This window comes from Oryza sativa, chromosome 5 (genome assembly GCF_034140825.1).
Source record: "Oryza sativa Japonica Group chromosome 5, ASM3414082v1".
NCBI classification, from domain to species: domain Eukaryota; kingdom Viridiplantae; phylum Streptophyta; class Magnoliopsida; order Poales; family Poaceae; genus Oryza; species Oryza sativa.
The window spans coordinates 13,998,572-14,018,626 of record NC_089039.1 but is presented as its reverse complement, the minus strand read 5'-3'; the positions used below and the strand labels follow the sequence as shown (position 1 = coordinate 14,018,626).

The 20,055-nt window shown below is 40.6% G+C and overlaps 2 protein-coding genes across 7 annotated transcripts; one reads left to right on the top strand and one right to left on the bottom strand.

The window, feature by feature from the left end:
* Positions 1-6,585: 6,585 nt before the first annotated feature.
* Positions 6,586-13,446, top strand: LOC4338370 (pentatricopeptide repeat-containing protein At2g34400). Of its 4 annotated transcripts, none has more exons than XR_003242352.2 (8): positions 6,586-7,598; positions 7,695-8,939; positions 9,476-9,722; positions 9,961-10,153; positions 12,070-12,208; positions 12,292-12,380; positions 12,869-13,155; positions 13,278-13,446. XR_003242352.2 is itself a non-coding variant. In XM_015784894.3 (2 exons), exons 1-2 carry the CDS (start codon positions 6,613-6,615, stop codon positions 8,641-8,643), a joined length of 1,935 nt encoding a protein of 644 aa, XP_015640380.1. In that variant the 5' UTR covers positions 6,586-6,612; the 3' UTR covers positions 8,644-9,212. The 4 variants fall into 4 exon arrangements, 1 of the variants encoding a protein (XP_015640380.1); XR_010741518.1 differs by having other exon boundaries at positions 9,476-9,727; XR_003242350.2 differs by having other exon boundaries at positions 7,695-9,037.
* On the bottom strand, positions 10,229-19,442 carry LOC9272544 (uncharacterized). 3 transcript variants are annotated; one of them, XM_015784896.3, is made up of 14 exons: positions 19,187-19,420; positions 13,622-13,733; positions 13,258-13,493; positions 12,917-13,149; positions 12,105-12,180; positions 11,772-11,858; positions 11,583-11,663; positions 11,452-11,484; positions 11,308-11,361; positions 11,166-11,207; positions 10,965-11,043; positions 10,732-10,802; positions 10,539-10,626; positions 10,229-10,455 (listed from the first exon to the last, which is right to left on the bottom strand). In XM_015784896.3, the coding sequence occupies exons 1-13, from the start codon at positions 19,349-19,351 to the stop codon at positions 10,564-10,566; spliced, it is 1,332 nt and encodes a 443-aa protein (XP_015640382.1). In that variant the 5' UTR covers positions 19,352-19,420; the 3' UTR covers positions 10,229-10,455; positions 10,539-10,563. The 3 variants fall into 3 exon arrangements, with proteins under 3 accessions (XP_015640382.1, XP_066166820.1, XP_015640381.1); XM_066310723.1 differs by having other exon boundaries at positions 12,105-12,138; XM_015784895.3 differs by having other exon boundaries at positions 10,229-10,626; positions 19,187-19,442.
* Positions 19,443-20,055: the final 613 nt, after the last annotated feature.

Sequence of the window (20,055 nt, the reverse complement as noted above, 5' to 3'; positions counted from 1 at the left end):
AACAAATATTATCCAAATTCATAAAAAAAATGAAAATTTCAAAAATTTTGGCCGAATTAATATCGTATCGGGGGTCACCGAAATGACCGAATTTCGGACCGAAATTTCCAACCCTGGCAGAGCAGTGGTGAGCAAGCGCGGCGGCGGGCTGCTGGCAGAGCGGACGGTGAGCGGAGTGGCGACGGGCGAGCGAGGCAGTGTGCCTGGGAGGCCGCCGGCGGGCGGCGCTCTTCTTCAGCGAACCTGGGAAGAAAGCATAAAATAACTAGGGGAAAAATCAAGCATGTGTGGGGTTACTTTTGTCGAATTAGAAAAACTGGAACTTACAGTTCTATGCTTTAATTTATAGCAAAAGCGTCAGACCACAAAGTTAAGTTTTGTGACACTAACGTAAACGTGATGTATTCCTCCATCAGAATAAAATTTTCCTAATAAAATGTCATCACCCATTTGCTACTTGAATATTACAACAAGAATCGGCCCATTGCACCAGTCCATCAGCTTGTAAACCGATCATAATCACAAGACAAAAATCTGTCAGACACTTTTGGTAGAGCACATGATTTTGCCAAGTCACCATTATGCTTTCTGCTATCCATAAATATTACTTCATATTTAGATAGGATGTGTCACATTCATCCAAAATATGTTATCTTTTGGGGCAAGGGAGTACTTCGCTTCTATGTCTAGTAGGAGGGCCAAGTGCAGTGGTAGGCTAGTTTGTGCAAAGGCAAACTTACTCGCAACTTGTGTATACCTGCAAGAGCAAACGACGAACTGAAGAGAACCATCTCAGCTTGCGGTGGGAGTTGGAAGCACTAGGAAATTCAGCCCAAGTACGTCATTTCTTCGGAGTGAGTGCAGATACAGCAGAGTTACGTGACTATGCGCATCGGCGGCTTTCTGCATTTTTGGTGATTCAGCTATCTGTACAACTCCTACGAGTTCACTCGAGGGAACACAACCAGGCAGCGTTCATGATCAGCTTAGCTCGTTATTCTAACCTGTCTCAAAATCTTCGAGTAGGATACTATGCGCAACAGTCTTATACTTTTAGAAATGATAGTCAAGACCTCTTGTTTCATTATAAATAACATGTTCCATTAGAATTACTAGCTAAAAACATTCTATATGGTTTAATGCTAGTCAATATAAAAGGGAGTTAGGGATTTGTCTTTTTTTTAATTTTTATATTTACTTTTTCTAAACAAATTATGGTTGTTTGTATTATGATAGAAACCGAGATATAATCCATTCCTATTATCTAAAAAAAACTAAGGGCCTATTCATTTTGAAGAAATTTCAACACATAGGGATGGAAAAAAATATGGAGGAATAGGAACACATCCACACTTTAATCTATAGGAATTTTTTCATGAGGTTTTAGTGAATGGAAAATTTCTATGTTCTCTCTACAACTTATAGAAAAGGAAAATTTTCTTTTTTCCTATATTCACATTTCACCGAATGGCAGTTTTAGGAATTAATCTTTTGAAATCCAACTCCTTTGAGATTTCTCCAAAACGAATCTGGCTGTGTTCTTTTGGATGGATGGGAATCCTTCTCCTCTAGCTAATCGGAACAACGGATTGATACATGATTAAACAAGTATCAACTAAAAAAACATAAAAATAGATTAATGTTATTTTTTAAAGCAACTCTCCTATAGAAAATTTTTAAAAAGTCTCACCGTTTAGTATTTCAGAACTGAGCGTTGAGCGTGTGAAAAACAAGTGAGTAGAAGTTGGGAAGAAAAGTAAACACCACGCCATTTTCGTTATTATGTGTTGGGAATCCTTCCTCTCTAGCAAGCAAAATGGAGCGGTAGTTTAGTACATGATTAATTAAATATAGGTAATGAAGCTTAGAAAATTGATTGATATGATTTTTAAAACAATTTGTCTATATTTTTTAAAAAGAATATACTGTATTGTTAGCAGTTTGGGAAGCGCGTGAAAAATGAGGAAGAAGTTAGGAAAAGAGAGTAGAACGCTGCCCTAGCCGTTTCAATATATTTTGTAGGAAGCAGATCAGCTGCCTGCAGGGTGGACCAAAGGTTTGATCGTGTACATATGCAAATGAAAACACATTTAAACATGGGTACGTAACAAATGAATTATGATAGAAGTTATATAAAAAGATAATTTTCTGTTCTATAATAATATTTTTGAGTTTTAAATAGATATTATGCAGATACGTATGTATGTTTCATATATATGTCCAAATTTATACGGATGTGATGAAGCCTGAGCTCCACGAGAGACACTCAAGACTGTTGTTGGCCCGATCTTTCAGTGAGTTATAGATAACTACGATTTGGGAGAAACGTTGACGACCTGACTACAACCGTACTAGGCATTGTTGTGTTGCGCCTTAGCGATCAATACACCTCTTCGTGGATTGTTGATCTTGCCGGTGCAGATCAACCTTATTCCTATAAGCAAATCGAAGAAACAAGCAAGAACAAGATAAAAGCAATCTGAATTGCAGATAGGAATTGAACACGAATGATAGGTTGGGGTTCCGTAACGAGTAAACCGGCGATCTAACCGATCACGGGATTACACGGCAAAATAGCAAAGCTAAACTTTAATCTAAACAAAAACCAAGAAACTCTAAAAGGGTACCTAACTATTAAAAGAGGTAGGAGGACGACCAAGGGCACTCTAGGGTCGTGCCCTACCTCGTTGGGGCGTACCCCACTTGGGCCCCACTTGAGACGGGGTCCCAAACAAAGTTACAAGCCCAAAGGCCCATGACAGGTGACGCAGCACCTTGTTTGTTCATCCGCGGATGACTTAGATGGAATTTGGCGATGAGGCTGGATCCGTTGGAAAGAAGACTCCGTGGGCTTTCCATCAAGTACTCACGAGCCGAAAACAGAGGTCGTATGCAAATTCGGCGACCGTTTGAAGTCAGCGGTGTAGTAGGTGGCCAAATCGGATTCCAGCACGTGGAACACTTGATCTTGTTATCATCCATAATCGTTCAAAGTCAAGTACCGTGCTGGTCCTAGGCTAGAACGTACTAGAGACGTGAGCCTAGATACAAACGATACCACAAGATAGCACTAGAAACAACTCAAGCATGCTCTGATATATAAAAGAAATCCCAATGATACAGCTGATTTTCTCTTTTCTTTCTTTCTTTTCTTTTTCTTCTTTATTTTTCTTTCTTTTCTTTTTTTCCTTTTTTTTGGTGCGGCTTTTCTTTTCTTTTTTGTGCACCTTTCTGCTTTTTTTTCTCTTTTTTTAAAGAAAAACTGACTCAAGGACCTCAATGTAAGGTTAAGGGACTCAAACATAAATATAAAAATTACAGGGACTCAAATGTAAAAGTCTAAACCCAAAATTAAAATTACACAAAAATGGAATGCTCTCGTCCTACATGTTCCGTTTTTGCAAACGGATATTGAATCGCGGATGACTTGGATGGAATTTGGTAATGAGGCTAGATCCGTTGGAAAGAAGACTCTGTGGGCTTTCCATCAAGTACTCACGAGCCGAAAACGGAGGTCATATGCAGATTCGGCGGCCGTTTGAAGTCAACAGTATAGCAGGTGGCCGAATCGGATTCCAGCACGTGGAGCACTTGATCTTGTTATTATTCATAATCGTTCAAAGTCAAGTACCGTGCTGATCCTAGGCTAGAACGTACTGAAGATACGAGCCTAGACACAAACGATACCACAAGATAGCACTAGAAATACACAAGATAGCACTAGAAATAACTCAAGCATGCTCTGATATATAAAAGAAATCTCAATGATACAACTGATTTTCTCTTTTCTTTCTTTATTTTCTTTTTCTTCTTTATTTTTCTTTCTTTTCTTTTTTTTCCTTTTTTTTGGTGCGGCTTTTCTTTTCTTTTTTATGCACCTTTCTACTTTTTTTTCTCTTTTTTTAACAAAAACCGACTCAAGAACCTCAATGTAAGGTTATAGGGACTCAAATATAAATATAAAAATTACAGGGACTCAAATGTAAAAGTCTAAACCCAAAATTAAAATTATACAAAAATAGAATGCTCTCGTCCTACATGTTCTGTTTTTGCAAACGAATATTGAATCCGACACCAAAAGAAAATTTTACCTGTGTTTGACACACCTGTACAGAAACGGAGTCAGGAGGGAGGGAGTCGGACTCACAAGTCCCGGCCGCTAGATTGGAAGGGAAGAGATCCCACTCGGCCTCGGTTTGGAAAGGCACCACGTAATAAACAGAAACAGACTCGTCACTTCTTTTTTATAGTTCTGCGTGGCCCTCCAAATAGAAACCAATCTACAAATTGTAGCACTCCATCCAAAAACCGATCTACTATCCCCTTTGTCTCTTCTTCCTCACCAGCAACATCACAGGAGCACCATCACGGCACACACCATCACGGCACAGCCACCGAACAGAAGCTATGCAACTCAAGAACTCAAAAACTAACCGACAGAAACTTCTGAAAACTACGAAAATAGAACCGTGGCAGCGAGCCAATTCTGTTTTCGTAGGTCCCGACGACAACAAAGACACGGTGGCGGTGACGACTGTGGTACAAAACGTGACCAGAACTCGAAACTCTAAACGAACTAGACGCTAAGACCAGCAACACGACGTGACGATGCAACACAAAATTCAACAAAGCAAAAACAAAAAAGAACACTGCAATGGCACAATATGGCTAGGTAAATGATACATTTTTTTTGTCTGGCTATTTTCTGGTTATGGGTAGATAAAAACTCACCGAGCAACGAAAGCTGTGATACCACCTAATGAACCCTGAGCTCCACGAGAGACACTCAAGGCTGTTGTTGGCCCGATCTTTCGGTGAGTTGTAGATAACTACGATTTGGGAGAAACGTTGACGATCCGACTACAACCGTACTAGACGTTGTTGTGTTGTGCCTTAGCGATCGATACACCTCTCCGTGGGTTGTTGATCTAGCCGGTGCAGATCAACCTTATTCCTATAAGCAAATAGAAGAAACAAGCAAGAACAAGATAAAAGCAATCTGAATTGCAGATAGGAATTGAACACGAATGATAGGTTGGGGTTCCGTAACGAGGAAACCGGCGATCTAACCGATCACGGGATTACACGAAAGCTAAACTTTAATCTAAACAAAACCCAAGAAACTCTAAAGGGGGACCTAACTATTTAAAGAGGTAGGAGGACGACCAAGGGCACTCTAGGGTCGTGCCCCACCTCGTTGGGGCGCACCCCACTTGGGCCCCACTTGGGCCGGGGTCCCAAACGAAGTTACAAGCCCAAAGGCCCATGATAGGTGACGCAGCACCTTGTTTGTTCATCCGCGGATGACTTGGATGGAATTTGGCGATGAGGCTGGATCCGTTGGAAAGAAGACTCCGTGGGCTTTCCATCAAGTACTCACGGGCCGAAAACGGAGGTCGTATGCAGATTCGGCGACCGTTTAAAGTCAGTGGTGTAGCAGGTGGCCGAATCGGATTCTAGCATGTGGAGCACTTGATCTTGTTATCATCTTGTTCACCTATGATGTGAGCAATGGTTGTACCTATAGTAGCCGTGGTCACATCAGGATGTTAGTAAATATAGTAAAACGAAGATAGTACTGGTGGCCATGGAGTGTTATAAATTACCTCACATTTTGTTCAGAACCCAACAACCAATATGCCTTCTTCAAAATCATCATTTGTCATTCTAGGCATATAAGGTTCGAAACGTCTAATGGGCGATCGATCGCCTGACCCATCAGGTAGCGATCGATCCCCTCCCCCCTCCCTCCTCCCTCCCTCCACCTGGTTTCCTTTTTTGGCACCGCATTACTTTCCTATTTTAGTAAATTTATGCACCTAAAGTTTATACACCTCAAATTTACACATCTAAAGTTTAGAGACCCAAAGTTTATAAGTCAAAAGTTTATATATCCGATTCAAATTTGAATTTGAATTCAATTTTTTTTATATATAGTATTTCTATACATCTAAAGTTTATACACCTAAAGTTTATAGACCCAAAGTTTATAAGTCAAAAGTTTACATACCCGATTCAAATTTGAATTTAAATTATATCTGATTCAAATTTAAATTTAAATTCAAATATTTTCTATATATATAGTATTTTTATACATCTAAAGTTTATACACCTAAAGTTTATAGACCCAAAATTTATAAGCCAAAAGTTTACATAGCCGATTTAAATTTGAATTTGAATTCAAATTTTTTATATATAGTATTTCTATATATAAATTTTTCTAAATTTTTGTTTTTTTAAAAAATTTTGTGTGGTTGTGTGGTGTACTGTAGTAGGAAGATAAGGACAGGAGGAAGGGGAGAAGAGAGAGGAGGTATTGCCTATAGGGGGAGGGGGGCGGATCTGATCGCTGGGTGATCGTCGCCTTGGCGATCGATCGCCCATTAGAACCCCCCCCATAAGGTTTAGCCAAAACTGAAACATAACTAAATTAGTCATGGAAGAAACTGCTGTTAAAACCATCCGGCAGGACCGGCCATGAGTAGAACGGTTTTAAGAGCTGAGGGCTACAAAATAGACTTTATTTTTTCCCTGGGCTAAGGACTAGTCCCATATCCTCTCGTTCACCTCCTTGGGCCTAAAATTACGCCGCCTCAGGTCGACGCGACGCCGATGCCGCCTTCAGCCTTCGCCCAAATCGACGGCGATGCGGCGGCGGCAGCGGCCGAGGCTGAATACCGGTGCACCGGCGCGCGGAGGGGGATTTCGTCGCCAGCGATGGTCCGCATTTCCTCCTCGCCGGCGGCTACTGCCTCCTACCTCGCCTCCAATCTCCTGCCGAAATGCCGCTCCCTCGCCGCCGTCAAGCAGCTCCACGCCCACCTCCTCCACCGCGCCTCCTTCCCTTACAACCACTTCCTCTCCAAGCTCCTCTCCCTCTTCACCTCCTCCTCCTCCTCCTCCGCCGCCGCCGCCGCCTCCGACTACGCTCTCCTGCTCCTCGCATCCCACTCCGCCCCCACCGCCTTCTCCTACAACGTCGCCATCCGCTTCTTCGCCTCCTCCCGTCCCCACACCTCGCTCCGCCTCTTCCTCCACATGCTTCGCTCCGCGATCCGCCCGGACTCCTACACGCTCCCTTTCCTCCTCCTCGCCGCCGCTCGGTACCCCGCCCCATCACTCGCCCGTGCCGCGCACGCGCTCCTTGGGAAGATCGGGTTGAATGGCCACGACCACACTGTCCACTCCCTCATCACGATGTACTCCTACCTTGATGACCCTGGTGCCGCACGGAAGGTGTTCGACGGAATTCCCACCCGGGACGTGGTCTCTTGGAACGCTATGATGAAGGCGTATGGGCGGGTGGGGATGAACGGTGAGGTAGGCAGGATGTTCCGGGACATGGTGAAGGAGGGCACGGTGGCGCCCAATGTGGTGACGGTGGCTGTCGTGCTAGCGGCATGCAGGGATCAGGGGGATCTGGTGCTTGGAAGGTGGGTGGAAGAGTGGTCATGGTCCGCACGGATGGAAATGGACTCTCTTGTTGGCTCGGCACTTTTGGGTATGTATGAGAAGTGTGGAGAGATTGCAGAGGCGCGGCGTGTGTTTGACACCATCATTGACAAGGATATCGTCGCTTGGAACGCCATGATTACTGGGTAAGAACACAGTATTCTCTTTGGTTATTACCTGAAATGAAGCTAATTAGTTTGTTTTTAGCTTGAGTGTTCATATATTCATTTAAAATTATGCAGATATGCGCAAAATGGCATGTCAAATGAAGCCATTTCCTTGTTCCACAGCATGAGGATAGCAGGCATGCGTCCAGATAAGATAACATTGGCTGGAGTCCTCTCGGCCTGCTCTGCAGTTGGAGCCCTGGAGCTAGGTTCTGAACTGGATGGTTACGCCTCACGCAGAGGTTTGTACAGCAATGTTTACGTCGGGACAGCCTTAGTGGACATGTACGCTAAGTGTGGCGATCTTGACAAAGCCATAGAAGTGTTTAGGAAGATGCCATGCAAGAATGTTGCCTCTTGGAATGCCCTAATTTGCGGTCTTGCCTTTAACGGGCGAGGTGATGAAGCCATTCAGCATTTTCAATTGATGAGGAACGAGGAGGGGCTCAAACCAGACGATATCACTTTCATAGGAGTCCTTTCTGCTTGTGTACATGCTGGGTTAGTGAAAGATGGCAAGCGTTGGTTCAATTCCTTGACACCTGAGTTTCAGATTATTCCCAAGATCGAGCACTACTCATGCATGGTTGATCTATTGGCGCGGAGTGGACATTTGGAGGAAGCGTGGGACTTCATCGAGAAGATCCCTGACAAGGTAGATGCAGTGATGTTGGGGGCTTTGCTTGCAGCTTGTCGAAAATGCAAGAATGTTGAAATTGGTGAGAGGGTCATCAACAGGATCATTCAGCTGGAACCCACAAACTCGTGGAATTATGTGGTGTCATCCAAGATATATGCCAGCTCAGATAGATTGGATGACTCAGCAAAGATGAGAGGGCTAATGAGGGAAAGAGGTGTCAACAAAACTCCAGGTTGCAGCTGGGTTGAGGTTAGCGGGAAAGTCCTTGAATTCTATGCAGGGGACGAACCACAGCATGGTGCAGATGATATGTATCAAGTCCTAGACCTACTGGTTGATGAGATGAGGCTGGAGGGATATGTTCCAAATCTTGATGTGGTGTAGCCCATAAACAGAAGCAATTACTTTTAGCTGCTGAAATGTTACTGAATTTGTTTCTGGATTGGTGTTTATGTCTCTGAGGCTGTTACTATGTGGATATGTGATACAGGGAACCAGTTTTTCCCCCTCACAGCAGCAGAAGCAAAGTCTAAACAGAACTAATGGATGTCTGAGATGGAACATTGCTAACAAAGCATTTCCAATCATTCAATATGACCAGATATCTGGACTAATCCAGTGCATTATGCTAACTGAATCAGCATATCTGCGCTCTACCACGCTCTTCAAATTATGGCATGGTAGGTGCTTCAGTGGCTTGAGCTTGGGATCCATGAACTTATTTGACAGAGTATTAGCCACCCTAGAAACTTTCAGCAGATAGGTAGACAACAGACAGGTATCATTTTATGATTTGATTTCATTGATCATAGAAGTTGTCTGAACATGCTAGATAATAGGGAAGGCAAGAATGGGAAACAGTGATTGCTAAAGAGTGTAAACTGTAAATACAACAGTCACATAGAATGGGAACTGTTTCCACTGTGCTGATCTTTGTCTCAGTGATTCTATCATCACATTTTGGCTTTGTTCACTTTTCTTGTTCCAATTATTTTATTCTTTGTCAAAATTCACATATCAACCATGGCTTTATTGGGCATAAAGTATTCTTTTGTTGATTAACTAATTTTATTCATATACATTGCAGCATGCTGGAATGAACCATGTGGACCTCTTTAAGTTCAGCTATTGTATTCTGTAATGTCAACCAGATTTCACATAAGAATGGAATATCGCCAATTACATAAATGCTAAGGGTTCATTTGGTTTTCTGCAGGAGGTCCTGCCCTGGGCTAGTGTATATGCAGCCATCCATTGTTTGGTGTCCCGCAGCCTGCAGGTGGGATGTGTCTTGGACGCCAAATTTGTTTCTCTTTGGCTTGGTTGGCACGAGCCAGAAATGGTGAGTCATGCCAACTGTCTCAGGTTAACATCCTTTGTGACACAAGTACACAAACAGGTGAAGCCTGGTTCAGCAGTGCAGGTGACCAAACGCCAAAATGTGGCATTGAAAACAGATACAGGTAAGGTAAGTCGACTCTTGTTGATGTCACATGTCCACTTACTGATAGCATAACCAATTTTGTTCACTACAGGTAGTTGTCCTTTCTTCAGTTTCCTACAGCATATCCTACCTAGAACATGAGTTTCTGCTATACAGATAGAATTAACTCAAGAATATTATTTAATGTCTAGTCCTAACCTACAGTCAGATAATTCTACTTTAAAAAACTCAGATAAATCTGGTTTGTTTATCTTCAGGTTTATAGTGGAAACATGGATGCCAAATGGCTCTTGATGCAAAAATGGGTGAAGCTATATTATTTTTCTGAAGCTTCAGCCTTGATCAAGTTTGCAAGGATCAGATGTTCAAAGAAAGGCCACAGAAAATTTCTGGGACTAGACATGCAAATGAAAAAAATATCACATGAACCACAATGATGGATATGAGAAGGTCAGTCTTAATCTGCATTTATACGTTGTTGTTTCTTGGAGGCATTTTTCGTTACAATCTAGGAGTGTGTATTAATTGATTTGAACTGAAATATTCTTATAAACCTTCGAATTTATCTGCTATATATTAAATACATGAGCCATTTTTCTTTTGTGGGAACACTAGGGGATAACTCTATTGTTACAGTACAACATAACACAAGCCTCATTAGTGTTCTCTACTTCTGATATTTTGCATCACTATGTACATTGGTCCTCTTAGTCTACTATGCCATATTGCACGTTGTGTGTAAGTACCTACAACTGATCAGCAGGGCCAGGGATTAACTTACAAAGAGAGACAACATTAGCAACTACATATGTACATCTATATTCTTGTTCTTTACCACAAACATAGAGTGCTTAGCTCTTCTATTTGCTATCTGGCTGAAGCTCTGCTGGTCTCATATTAATGCTCACCGTGAGTGCTATCAACTGCGAAATGCATAGTAAGACTGTAAGAGTTAATATCAAAGTTCATATACAAGTTATCCATACAAAACAAACCATATCAATAACATGTTCCACTATGTAGCATACCATTGCAAATCCAGCACAAGCAAGGCTGAAACCTCTGAAGTTGAAAGGTGCAGTTTCTGATAGGAACCAAGCTGTGAAGCCAAATGGAGAAAATTATGTTTATTTTAAATCATTGCCTAAGTTTGAGGGCAATTGCAGTGAATGATGAAGTAAATGTGAATGCAAAAATAGGTAAATTAAAACTAGTTTGTATTCAGTTAAAATGCACTCATAAATATCATTAAATGGCATACCAGTGAGAGGAGAAAAAACTATAGGCGATATCACATTTGCAGTTGAGCTTATTCCAGTGAGACACCCTTGAACCATTCCCTAGTTTAGTGTTTGAAAATTTCATCATTCAAATAGAGTTGTTAGATGACCAGCTCCATGTAGTTCATGGTGCATTTCTGTAGATTTACACAATCTAGTAGATGTGAACTATAAATTCCAACCTGCTCAAAAGGCCCTGCTCGTTTGGATACAATGCTCCTTATCTGTTACAAATAAAATCATCACATACTAACATGACTTAAAGAAACCAGAAGGTCACACAAGGGGAAAAAAAAGATGGGGCACTTGTATGTTGCTACTTACAGAAGGGTTGACCAAAATGCTTACAATCACAAAGCTTGCACCAAGATAAGGAACCTTCAAGAACAATGTAGCATTTAGCTCAAACTAACTATGAAAACTTCAATATGGAAAAAAACAGCAATACAGCATTGATCAGTTGCATACCCATGGCGTCCATGCTATGCTATATATGAATGCCTGCAGCAGCATGCACAAGATGACATCAAATTATTCTTGCAGAAAATTAACAAAAAGCACTTAACATGAGTATGAAAGCAAGCAATGTTAGTTCTTACATGAACGCAGCCCCCCAAAAGTGCTATAATCAGTAGCTTCTGCTCACCCAACTTTGGTGCTAGGATAGGCATCATAACTAGCTGTACCATAAGTCATAATCTGCTTTAGGTACCTTAGGTACAACCTAAGCAATGTAATGATCATAACAGGAAAGGCACTGTAGAAATTATTATGAAACAAACCTATACCTGTGAAAGGCTTCCAGCAATGCCAATAACGAGCAGCAAATTGGCATACTGGTTCTTGCTATATTGGAATTGAACCTTGAGGAAGTACTGCATTTGTTTTCCCGAACACAGAACTGTTAGAAGCATTTCCTTTTAATGTGGATGAGGTATTGAGGTATATTGGAAGACATCAACTTCACCAGGATGGTGTGACATCAGACTGTTTATGATTCCTACTTACTGAGTCGTTCCAAGACTACCCTTTCAAAGTGTTTACATCACTAAAATTCACATGTATGTATGTTATGCTTGTCTATAGCATCTTATCTTTTCCTACCGGAGAAAGAAGTGTACCAGTATTGCAGTTTGCAGGCCTGTCTCTCCAAGGCTGTAGAAAAATATGACAAGTGATTCTCTCGAGAAGGTTGAGCTGAAAGTTATTCACAAGCATTCAGCAGGTAATTTGCAGATTATGTCCTTCGTACATGCATATCATGTTGCAGTTTTCATTGATCATTGACGCTTTTTGATCTATCTGTAGTGTTGGTATCAGGGAAGGGGAGTTGTTACATCATGCTGGACTTCAGTCGTTGTCAGATTGAAATAATCAACTCTATCGACAGGGAGTTGGTAGGAACAGTACTAATAACTTGATGTTTAAACCTCTATATGTTCCTGCACTTAGGTCTGGCCGGTTAATAGCTCACTATTTCAAACTGCACAGTAGGTCGAGTTTAAACTCTAAATTTATATATTCGTTCCTTTCGTCATCATAGATATTCTGTATTACATTTGGTAATTATTATGGATACTTATCAAGTACAGTTTTCAAATTCAGGCTAAGCTTATCTATGCAAATAGTAATCCCTCCACTCACGAAATGTTTAGGACAAAATTTTGGTCAAACTTTTGAGGTTTTGGAACTTTTTAAAAGAAAAAAAAAAGTATGCGATGTGTTTATTCTAGTATTAAATTTATGGTCAGATTTTAAAAGTTCGATCAAATATTGTTCCAAATATCAAATATTTATGACCAAAAGGAGTATTAATGGAGCTATATAGCTGCTCTGTTGGTTTTTGCATTGCAACTGAGGAGCCCATTTCATGTTTTACCGACAGGGGGGCTGCACTCTATCAAAAAAAACAGGGGGCTGCACAACATGTCACCTGGTGGTAAGGAGATCCGCCATGTCCGACAGCGACAGCGCTTTCCGGAGAGGCGGAAGCGTCGGCGGCGCAACGTCCTGGCTGCTGCTGCTGCTACAGGAAGGAACGCAAAGAGGATGGGAAGAGGAGTTCTCGTCGCCGGCGGTGGCGCGGAGCAGCGACGCCCCGCCGTCCGTCTCCTTGACGAACGCCCTCATGTACACCGCCGCCGCCGCCGCCACCACGGCGGCCACCTGAAGGTAAGCAAACACCAGTACACCACCCCAGGATCAAACAACTTCCGCATCATCTGCACAAGCTGACCAATTTAATTACCCCGTACGCGGATCGAACGGACATGCCTGGAACGTCGACTGGACAGCGAGGAAGCGGGCCGCCACCGTGCCGGCGACGAAGCCGGCGAGGCAGACGCCGGAGAACACGCCGAAGGCTGCCGCTCGCCGCGACGGCGGCACCTTGTCGGCCACGTAGGCCAGCGAGAGGCAGTGCATGCTGCCCTCGGCGACCATGGCTGTCACCATCCTGGTGATGTAGTAGGCGTAGAAGAAGGCCTTCGTCCGGTTGCACGCTAAAATAACTAGATTGCACGCCGGAGAAGCAATTATTAGAGATTAAAACAACTCTGCAATTAAAATTCTTCCTCTTAAGCATATATATATGCACTTGATTATGCAACAAATTAACATTTGGAAGTAATAATAATACCCAACGGAAGGATGGATGCAGTTGCAGGGAGCAGCAACAACGCCTTGCGACCATATTTGTCCGACAGGTTGCCCACGATCGGAGTCGCCACAAGAGCACCCAACCCTGTAATCTGCACATAGCATAGTAATTGTCACACAGAATATTACGTACTGTGCCAGTTTAACTTTAAGGGCATGGAAAATAAAAGTACTATGTGCCAAATCTGTTGCAGTATTTCCCCGTTTGTATAGGCCAGATGCATCAGAATTCAGACTGGATTAATTACTCTTTGGTATAACAAAAAAAAAATCTATACTGTGCTTCTATATTGTGTAAAGGTAAATTGTTTCGTTTTCCATCTCATTATTACATACCCTGATCAAAATATTGAATTTTCCTAAGATATATACTTAGGGGCTTCTTTATTTTAGCGTAGGCTTTTAAAGTGGCTTTTCAGCCTTTTCTATAGGTATAAGTTGATGGCTATTGAATCTTAAGTTTAAAGGTGAGTAATAACTCTAATTCATAGAAGCTAAAAAGATTAGGTCTTGGTTTAACACGGCTTTAGAAAAAGACAAAATTTGCTATATGACTCAAAATTTGTTGCGATGCCGTCGCGGTTGCCAACAGCGTCTGGCTGTTCCTCCCGTCATTGTCGTCGCCGATGGCCTCAACATGCTGCGTGACCGTGCCGTCCGACTACGCCGAGCGGCTGTCTGCCTTGGGCAAGCCGCTCGCAACAAGTGAGCGTTGGAAGAATACCGAGAGAAGAATGAATAAGATAAATACAAAATTGTCATTTTAAGTGGTTTCTCTAGTTTCTCTCTAATCAATTGGATGGATATTATATTAATGCGTCCAAAATTCTATAGCAAATTACCACACTTTTGAAGTGTCATCGAGCAAATTCACGTTTTTATATGGTGTCCCAACTAATTACACATATTTTAAGTGTCATGTAGCAAATTTTTGTCTAAAAAAATTGATGCTAATATTATTTGATTGTTTAGGTTTCAGTTTCTTACTTATAAACCAGCTAAAGAAAAGCCTTACTATGGACTTATTTTTAGTATAACCAATTAACTGCTACAATAAATAAATATTATGAGATAGTTGCCACAACTATATATACAAAAGCCAACTCAAGGAACTTGACACTACTTGATGCGCGCGCGTGACATTTCAAGATTTGTCAACTCACGTCTAATAATCGATATAAGTATGTGTTATATCATATATGCGGTAAGTACATCAGTGAACAATTATGACGTACAACATATTCAAATATAGAAAATTATTGTATTATTAACTTATAATTGGGGGAGGGGAGGGAACCATATAATAGTAGCTTCTCCATATCCCGATAGGTCCTTGGTGTCGTTGTTCCATCCTGTTCACTTCCCATCCCCACCCCTCCACTATATAGCTCCACTATTATATGGTCTTTCACTATCTGTAGCTAAAAACCCTCTATAATCCCAAACAAAGGGGCATATGGATAGTAAACTAGATGTCACCTACTACCTAACTATATATTTAATATATATCATTATTGCTTTTCAACATCGATCACTAATTTTCTATTTAAATATAATAATAATAATAATAATAATAATATTATTATTATTATTATTATTATTATTATTATTATTATCATCTAATAAATAAATTATATCGTAAAAGTAATTAGAAAGAAAAATCTACGTTTTTAAACTTAAATATTTTGAAAGATAGTTAAAGTTTTAATTTTTTATTCAATTAATAAAGCCACTAAAATCATACATTCAAATACCAAATAGACCAGTACACTATAAACGTGACGCGTGTACATCCACTAATAACAGACAGTTCCTCCTGCAAGCAACAAGTTGGAATTGTGATCGTGCATGCGCGTCGCTGTAACACAGTACTAGCATGGAAAAGAGAGAAAGGAGAGAGACATGCCGCGCTGTTCGTACGTACTCCGAATATCGCAAAGGAGTACGTAGCGTGGAGCGACGCGCACGCGCACGCGCAGCAAGATGCGATATAGGGGGTCTCGATCGATTTTACCCCAAATATCGCAAGCGCTGTCGCCGCTCGCCACGGCCAGGCTCCACACTGCTTTGTCGTCGTGCACTTGGCGCGTTGGCCTCGCCTAGTTTCAGCTAGAGCGACCCATCATTCATCGGGGCCCGGTTGATCGGTACGCAGGAGCCTTTATATAATAATAAATAATAATAAAGCCGGGATATGACCTGATTTCCTTTTTCTGAAATATATAATCTGTTTTTTCTGGACGAGTTTATGGGCCGGGCGCTCGATCGGTTTGGAGAAAAATCGGGCGCTGACAGCAGCATGACGTCAGCGTCCGATATACGTGCAAAACTACTTTAAACTAATTTTTCTCTTAAATTACTTATCCAAATCATGATCCGATTGCACCATTAAATTTGTTGCAATTAAATCTTCAAAACAAGACTACACATGGATATATTCCGATGAAAACTTTTTTAGCTTATTATTGAATTATTTTTAAATGTTGCACGATGTTTCACTAGGTATATCGGAATTGTTTCACTAAGTAGATCAAAAATGTTTCACTCGTATAAATCGGGTGTTGTTTCACCTTATATAAAAACAATGTTTACGAAAAGAATGTTTCAGTTCACTAACATTTGATCCATACATAGTGAAATATTATAAGTACACTATGTGAAATATTTTTCGGTGGAACAAAACATAAAACGAATCCCTTACAAGAGGTTTCAAAATATGTAGGTTTTTTTATTGTAATGGAATATTTCAGTTCACTGCAGCATTAGATTTATACATAGTGGAACATTGTGAGTACCTAGGTGAAACATTTCTGGTGGAACAAAAAATAAACTATATTATCTTAATATAGAGTTTCCAAAATATGTAGGTGATTTGTTACATGTGGAGGTAAGGACCGTGGTCGGCCCAGGTGGCATACATGCGCGCGGGGGCAGAGAGCGGGGGGAGCGCCGATTTTTGCAACCCCGCTGGTCGTCCGATCTCTCATTCTCGTGTTTTTTTTTCTTTCGATTACAGAGAAGATGCAGGTATGTGCACGGACCTACGTGGCTACGAGTAAATCTTCAAACATTGTACACAAATTTTGGTGTACGCTAAATCCTGAATATCTGGATATGTTGCATTTTTATTAAAAGCGTATCATACGTGTGCGTAATATTTATGGTCACCATGACCGTGATATTGGATGGAATATAACTCTATTTCATGCTACTAATGGCTCCGTTTTAATTATATATCCAATTTTATCTGATTAAAGTTAAGCATGAGTGACAAAAGTGATAATATATAAAACCTAGAATTTAAATTTAGATTCTAATATATTATATTGGTTCTAATTAGTATAAACCAATGCTGAAACAGGGCAGATCCAACATTGGAGGTTCCATTTCCCTTATTTAATTTTTTTTTGCGGCAAAGCGGCACTAATGACGGTCATCTGTCCCCGTCGCTTTCATGCACATCGATGTGACATAAGAGCACTTAATTAGTTTAGTCACTTCTTCTTTAATTACTCGACTTCTTTTTCATTACCGTGGTATTAACAGTTAAGGCACTTTGCTTAATTAATCAAAGACGTACGTACGCTAGAAGCTCTAGCTAGCTTTCGACATATTCGGGAGGTGTGGTACCTGGTAAGAGCAAGTTCAATAGTATAGCCAACTACTGGCTACAAATTATCTGTAGCTAATTTAACAGTATATTCATATAATAGTTGTGTATAAAAGTATACTATATCATTAATACTAGGTCATACCTCTCATACACACGTCTTGGAGTCGTGTTGCAGCCGGCTATAAACTGCAGCCCGTTTTCTTCTCTCTCTTCTTTTTTCTTCTCGATATATGGTTATAACTGGCTTATAACTTGCTATTGTATCTGCTCTAAGAGTATAATACAATTAATATTGGTCGGTGCGACATTTTACGGTGATGTTCTAGATGCCTTTTTCCTTCTTTTGACAATCTGCTATCTGACCAGAATGCTTGGAGTACCGACACCGCTAAGTAGCGGGACAAACCGAACCAATTCAGTTTTCAACACTGGATTATTAATTAATACTCAAGCCCCCCTCAACCACTGGATTATTAATTAATACTCAGCCCCCCCCCAAAAAAAAAACTTTCTCCCCTATTTAAGTTTTTGGATTTTTTTTGTTTGGACGATTTTCAATCTCTATACAATTAATATTTCCGTGTAAAATCAAAAGGTGTAGTTAAAAAAACACAGAAAAGAAGGTCCAGTTACACGGAAAATAAAAAGAAAAATAGAACTAAAAGCTGCCGCAGAAAAAAAACCACTAAAATTACACGGTAATATTGAACTACATATGGCCCAGTTAGAACTTAGAAGGTGCCATGCAGCTGCAGCTGTCCACGGATTGAAAAACAGGATGGATTATTAGCGTATGATCAATTACATATTAACTATTATAATTTTAATTTACAAACAGATTTATTTGATATTTAAATAATTGTACATAGAAAATGTTTACATGGCTACGAGTTTGAAAAGGATGCTAATAGAAAATGAAAGTTACTGAAAATCTATGACGTCCTTAAAAGTTCCAGACAGCTAATACTCCTTTCGTCCTTAAAAGTTGTTCAGGTAATCGAAACTAAGTATCTACGTATGCCACATTAATTTGGAGAGTACAGGAGTACGATCATGAGTACTCCATCCGTCAAAAAAAAAACTTAAATTTTATCCCATAAAAAACTAATTTCTATCATACTATCTACTCTTAGCACGTAAAACGATCAAGAAGTTTTATTCCTTCAATATCTTTTATCTACCCATCACTTTTACTATTTTTTTAATAATTAAGGGAATTTTAGTCATTCCCAATTCCACCTTAGAATGCTAGGAATGAAATTTTTTAGCACGGAGGGAGTAAACTACTATCAATTAAATGAACGCCACAATTTTCTTTTTCGGGGAAGGACACAATTAACATCTCAAAGACCCTCGCAAAAAAATATCTCAAAGACGAAAATGAAAAAAAATAATAATGACGAAGACGCCATCTTTGCATTTCGCAGCTCACGCCATCTCCATGACCATAGAGAAAGGAAGCAACGTAACAGACCGAGAAAATCTCTCTCATCTCACAATCGAGAAGGGAAAAGGAAACTAACCCCAGCGACACAACAACTATATGCATGATAAACATATATTCCGAATGAAAGAAAAAAGAAAAACTATATATGATCATCGTCAACACGAGCGAAATATCAATTGATTTGCAAAGCGTTTACGTGACCTTTTGCCTCACACTATAGAGCTTTTCCCCTTTTCTTGCTCTTAGGGGCGGTATTTTTCTCTCGCTATATATAATAAAAAAGCACAGTCTCATGCTGTTTTTCCTTAAAAAAATTATCGATTGATCTGAGCTTAACTTCTAAAATGATGATATGGATGGATGGATGGATAGATGGATTATGGATGCATATCATGGATCATTTACAGCTGAAGAGAGATCGAAATTGAACAGATGATGAATCATGATATGCATGGATGATGAGCTAGCTAAGGTAGGTAGCTTACGGCTTGCTGGAGGCCGGTGAGGTAGATGGCGAGGGAGCACTCGTCCTGGCCGGGGCAGAGGGCGTCCATGGTCACGTCGGTCATCGCCGGCGCCACCATGTAAACGCCCAGGTTGAAGAGGAACCCGAACACCAGCAAGTGCCCCAGCTCATCCGCCATTTCCATCCCCTCTCTCTCTCTCTCTCCCACTTTGTGTTAGTGTTAGTGTGTGTGGGCGCTTTCTTTCACTCTCTCTATTTATTAATCAAGTATACTTCTTAGTCTCATGCTTCTCTCTGCTTCTCTGTCTCTTTCTTTCTAAATGGATCGGATGACGTAAGACTAGGGCCATACTCCCTCCGTCCCAAAAAAAAAAAAAAAACCTAATCCTGGGTTTGAACCTGGACACATGTGTGTCCAGGTTCAAATCCATTTAGGATTGGGGTTTTTTTGGGACGGATGTGTCCAGATTCATACTCAAGATTTAATATGATTAATTAACTTGTCAACTTTTAATGAGAATACAAAAGAAGCGCGCTTGTAACAATAGCATGGGTAGATTAATATTAGTACTCTTGTAAATTGTCGACATTGTTTTCTTCAAGGTTTGCTTTTCCATTGGCGCGATGTGGGGTGGATTTAATGAGATGAGATGCGTTTGATGTACTGCCTGCTCTAAGCATTGTCAGTTGTAAAACTCTTCCTTCAGTAGGTGTTTAGATATATGGTGTAAAGTTTTAATGTGTCACATCGAGTATTATATAGTGTGTCGCATAGGGTGTTTGGGCACTAATAAAAAAACTAATTGCAGAACCAGTCAGTAAACAGCGAGATAAATTTATTAAGTCTAATTAATCTATCATTAGCAAATGTTTACTATAACACCACAT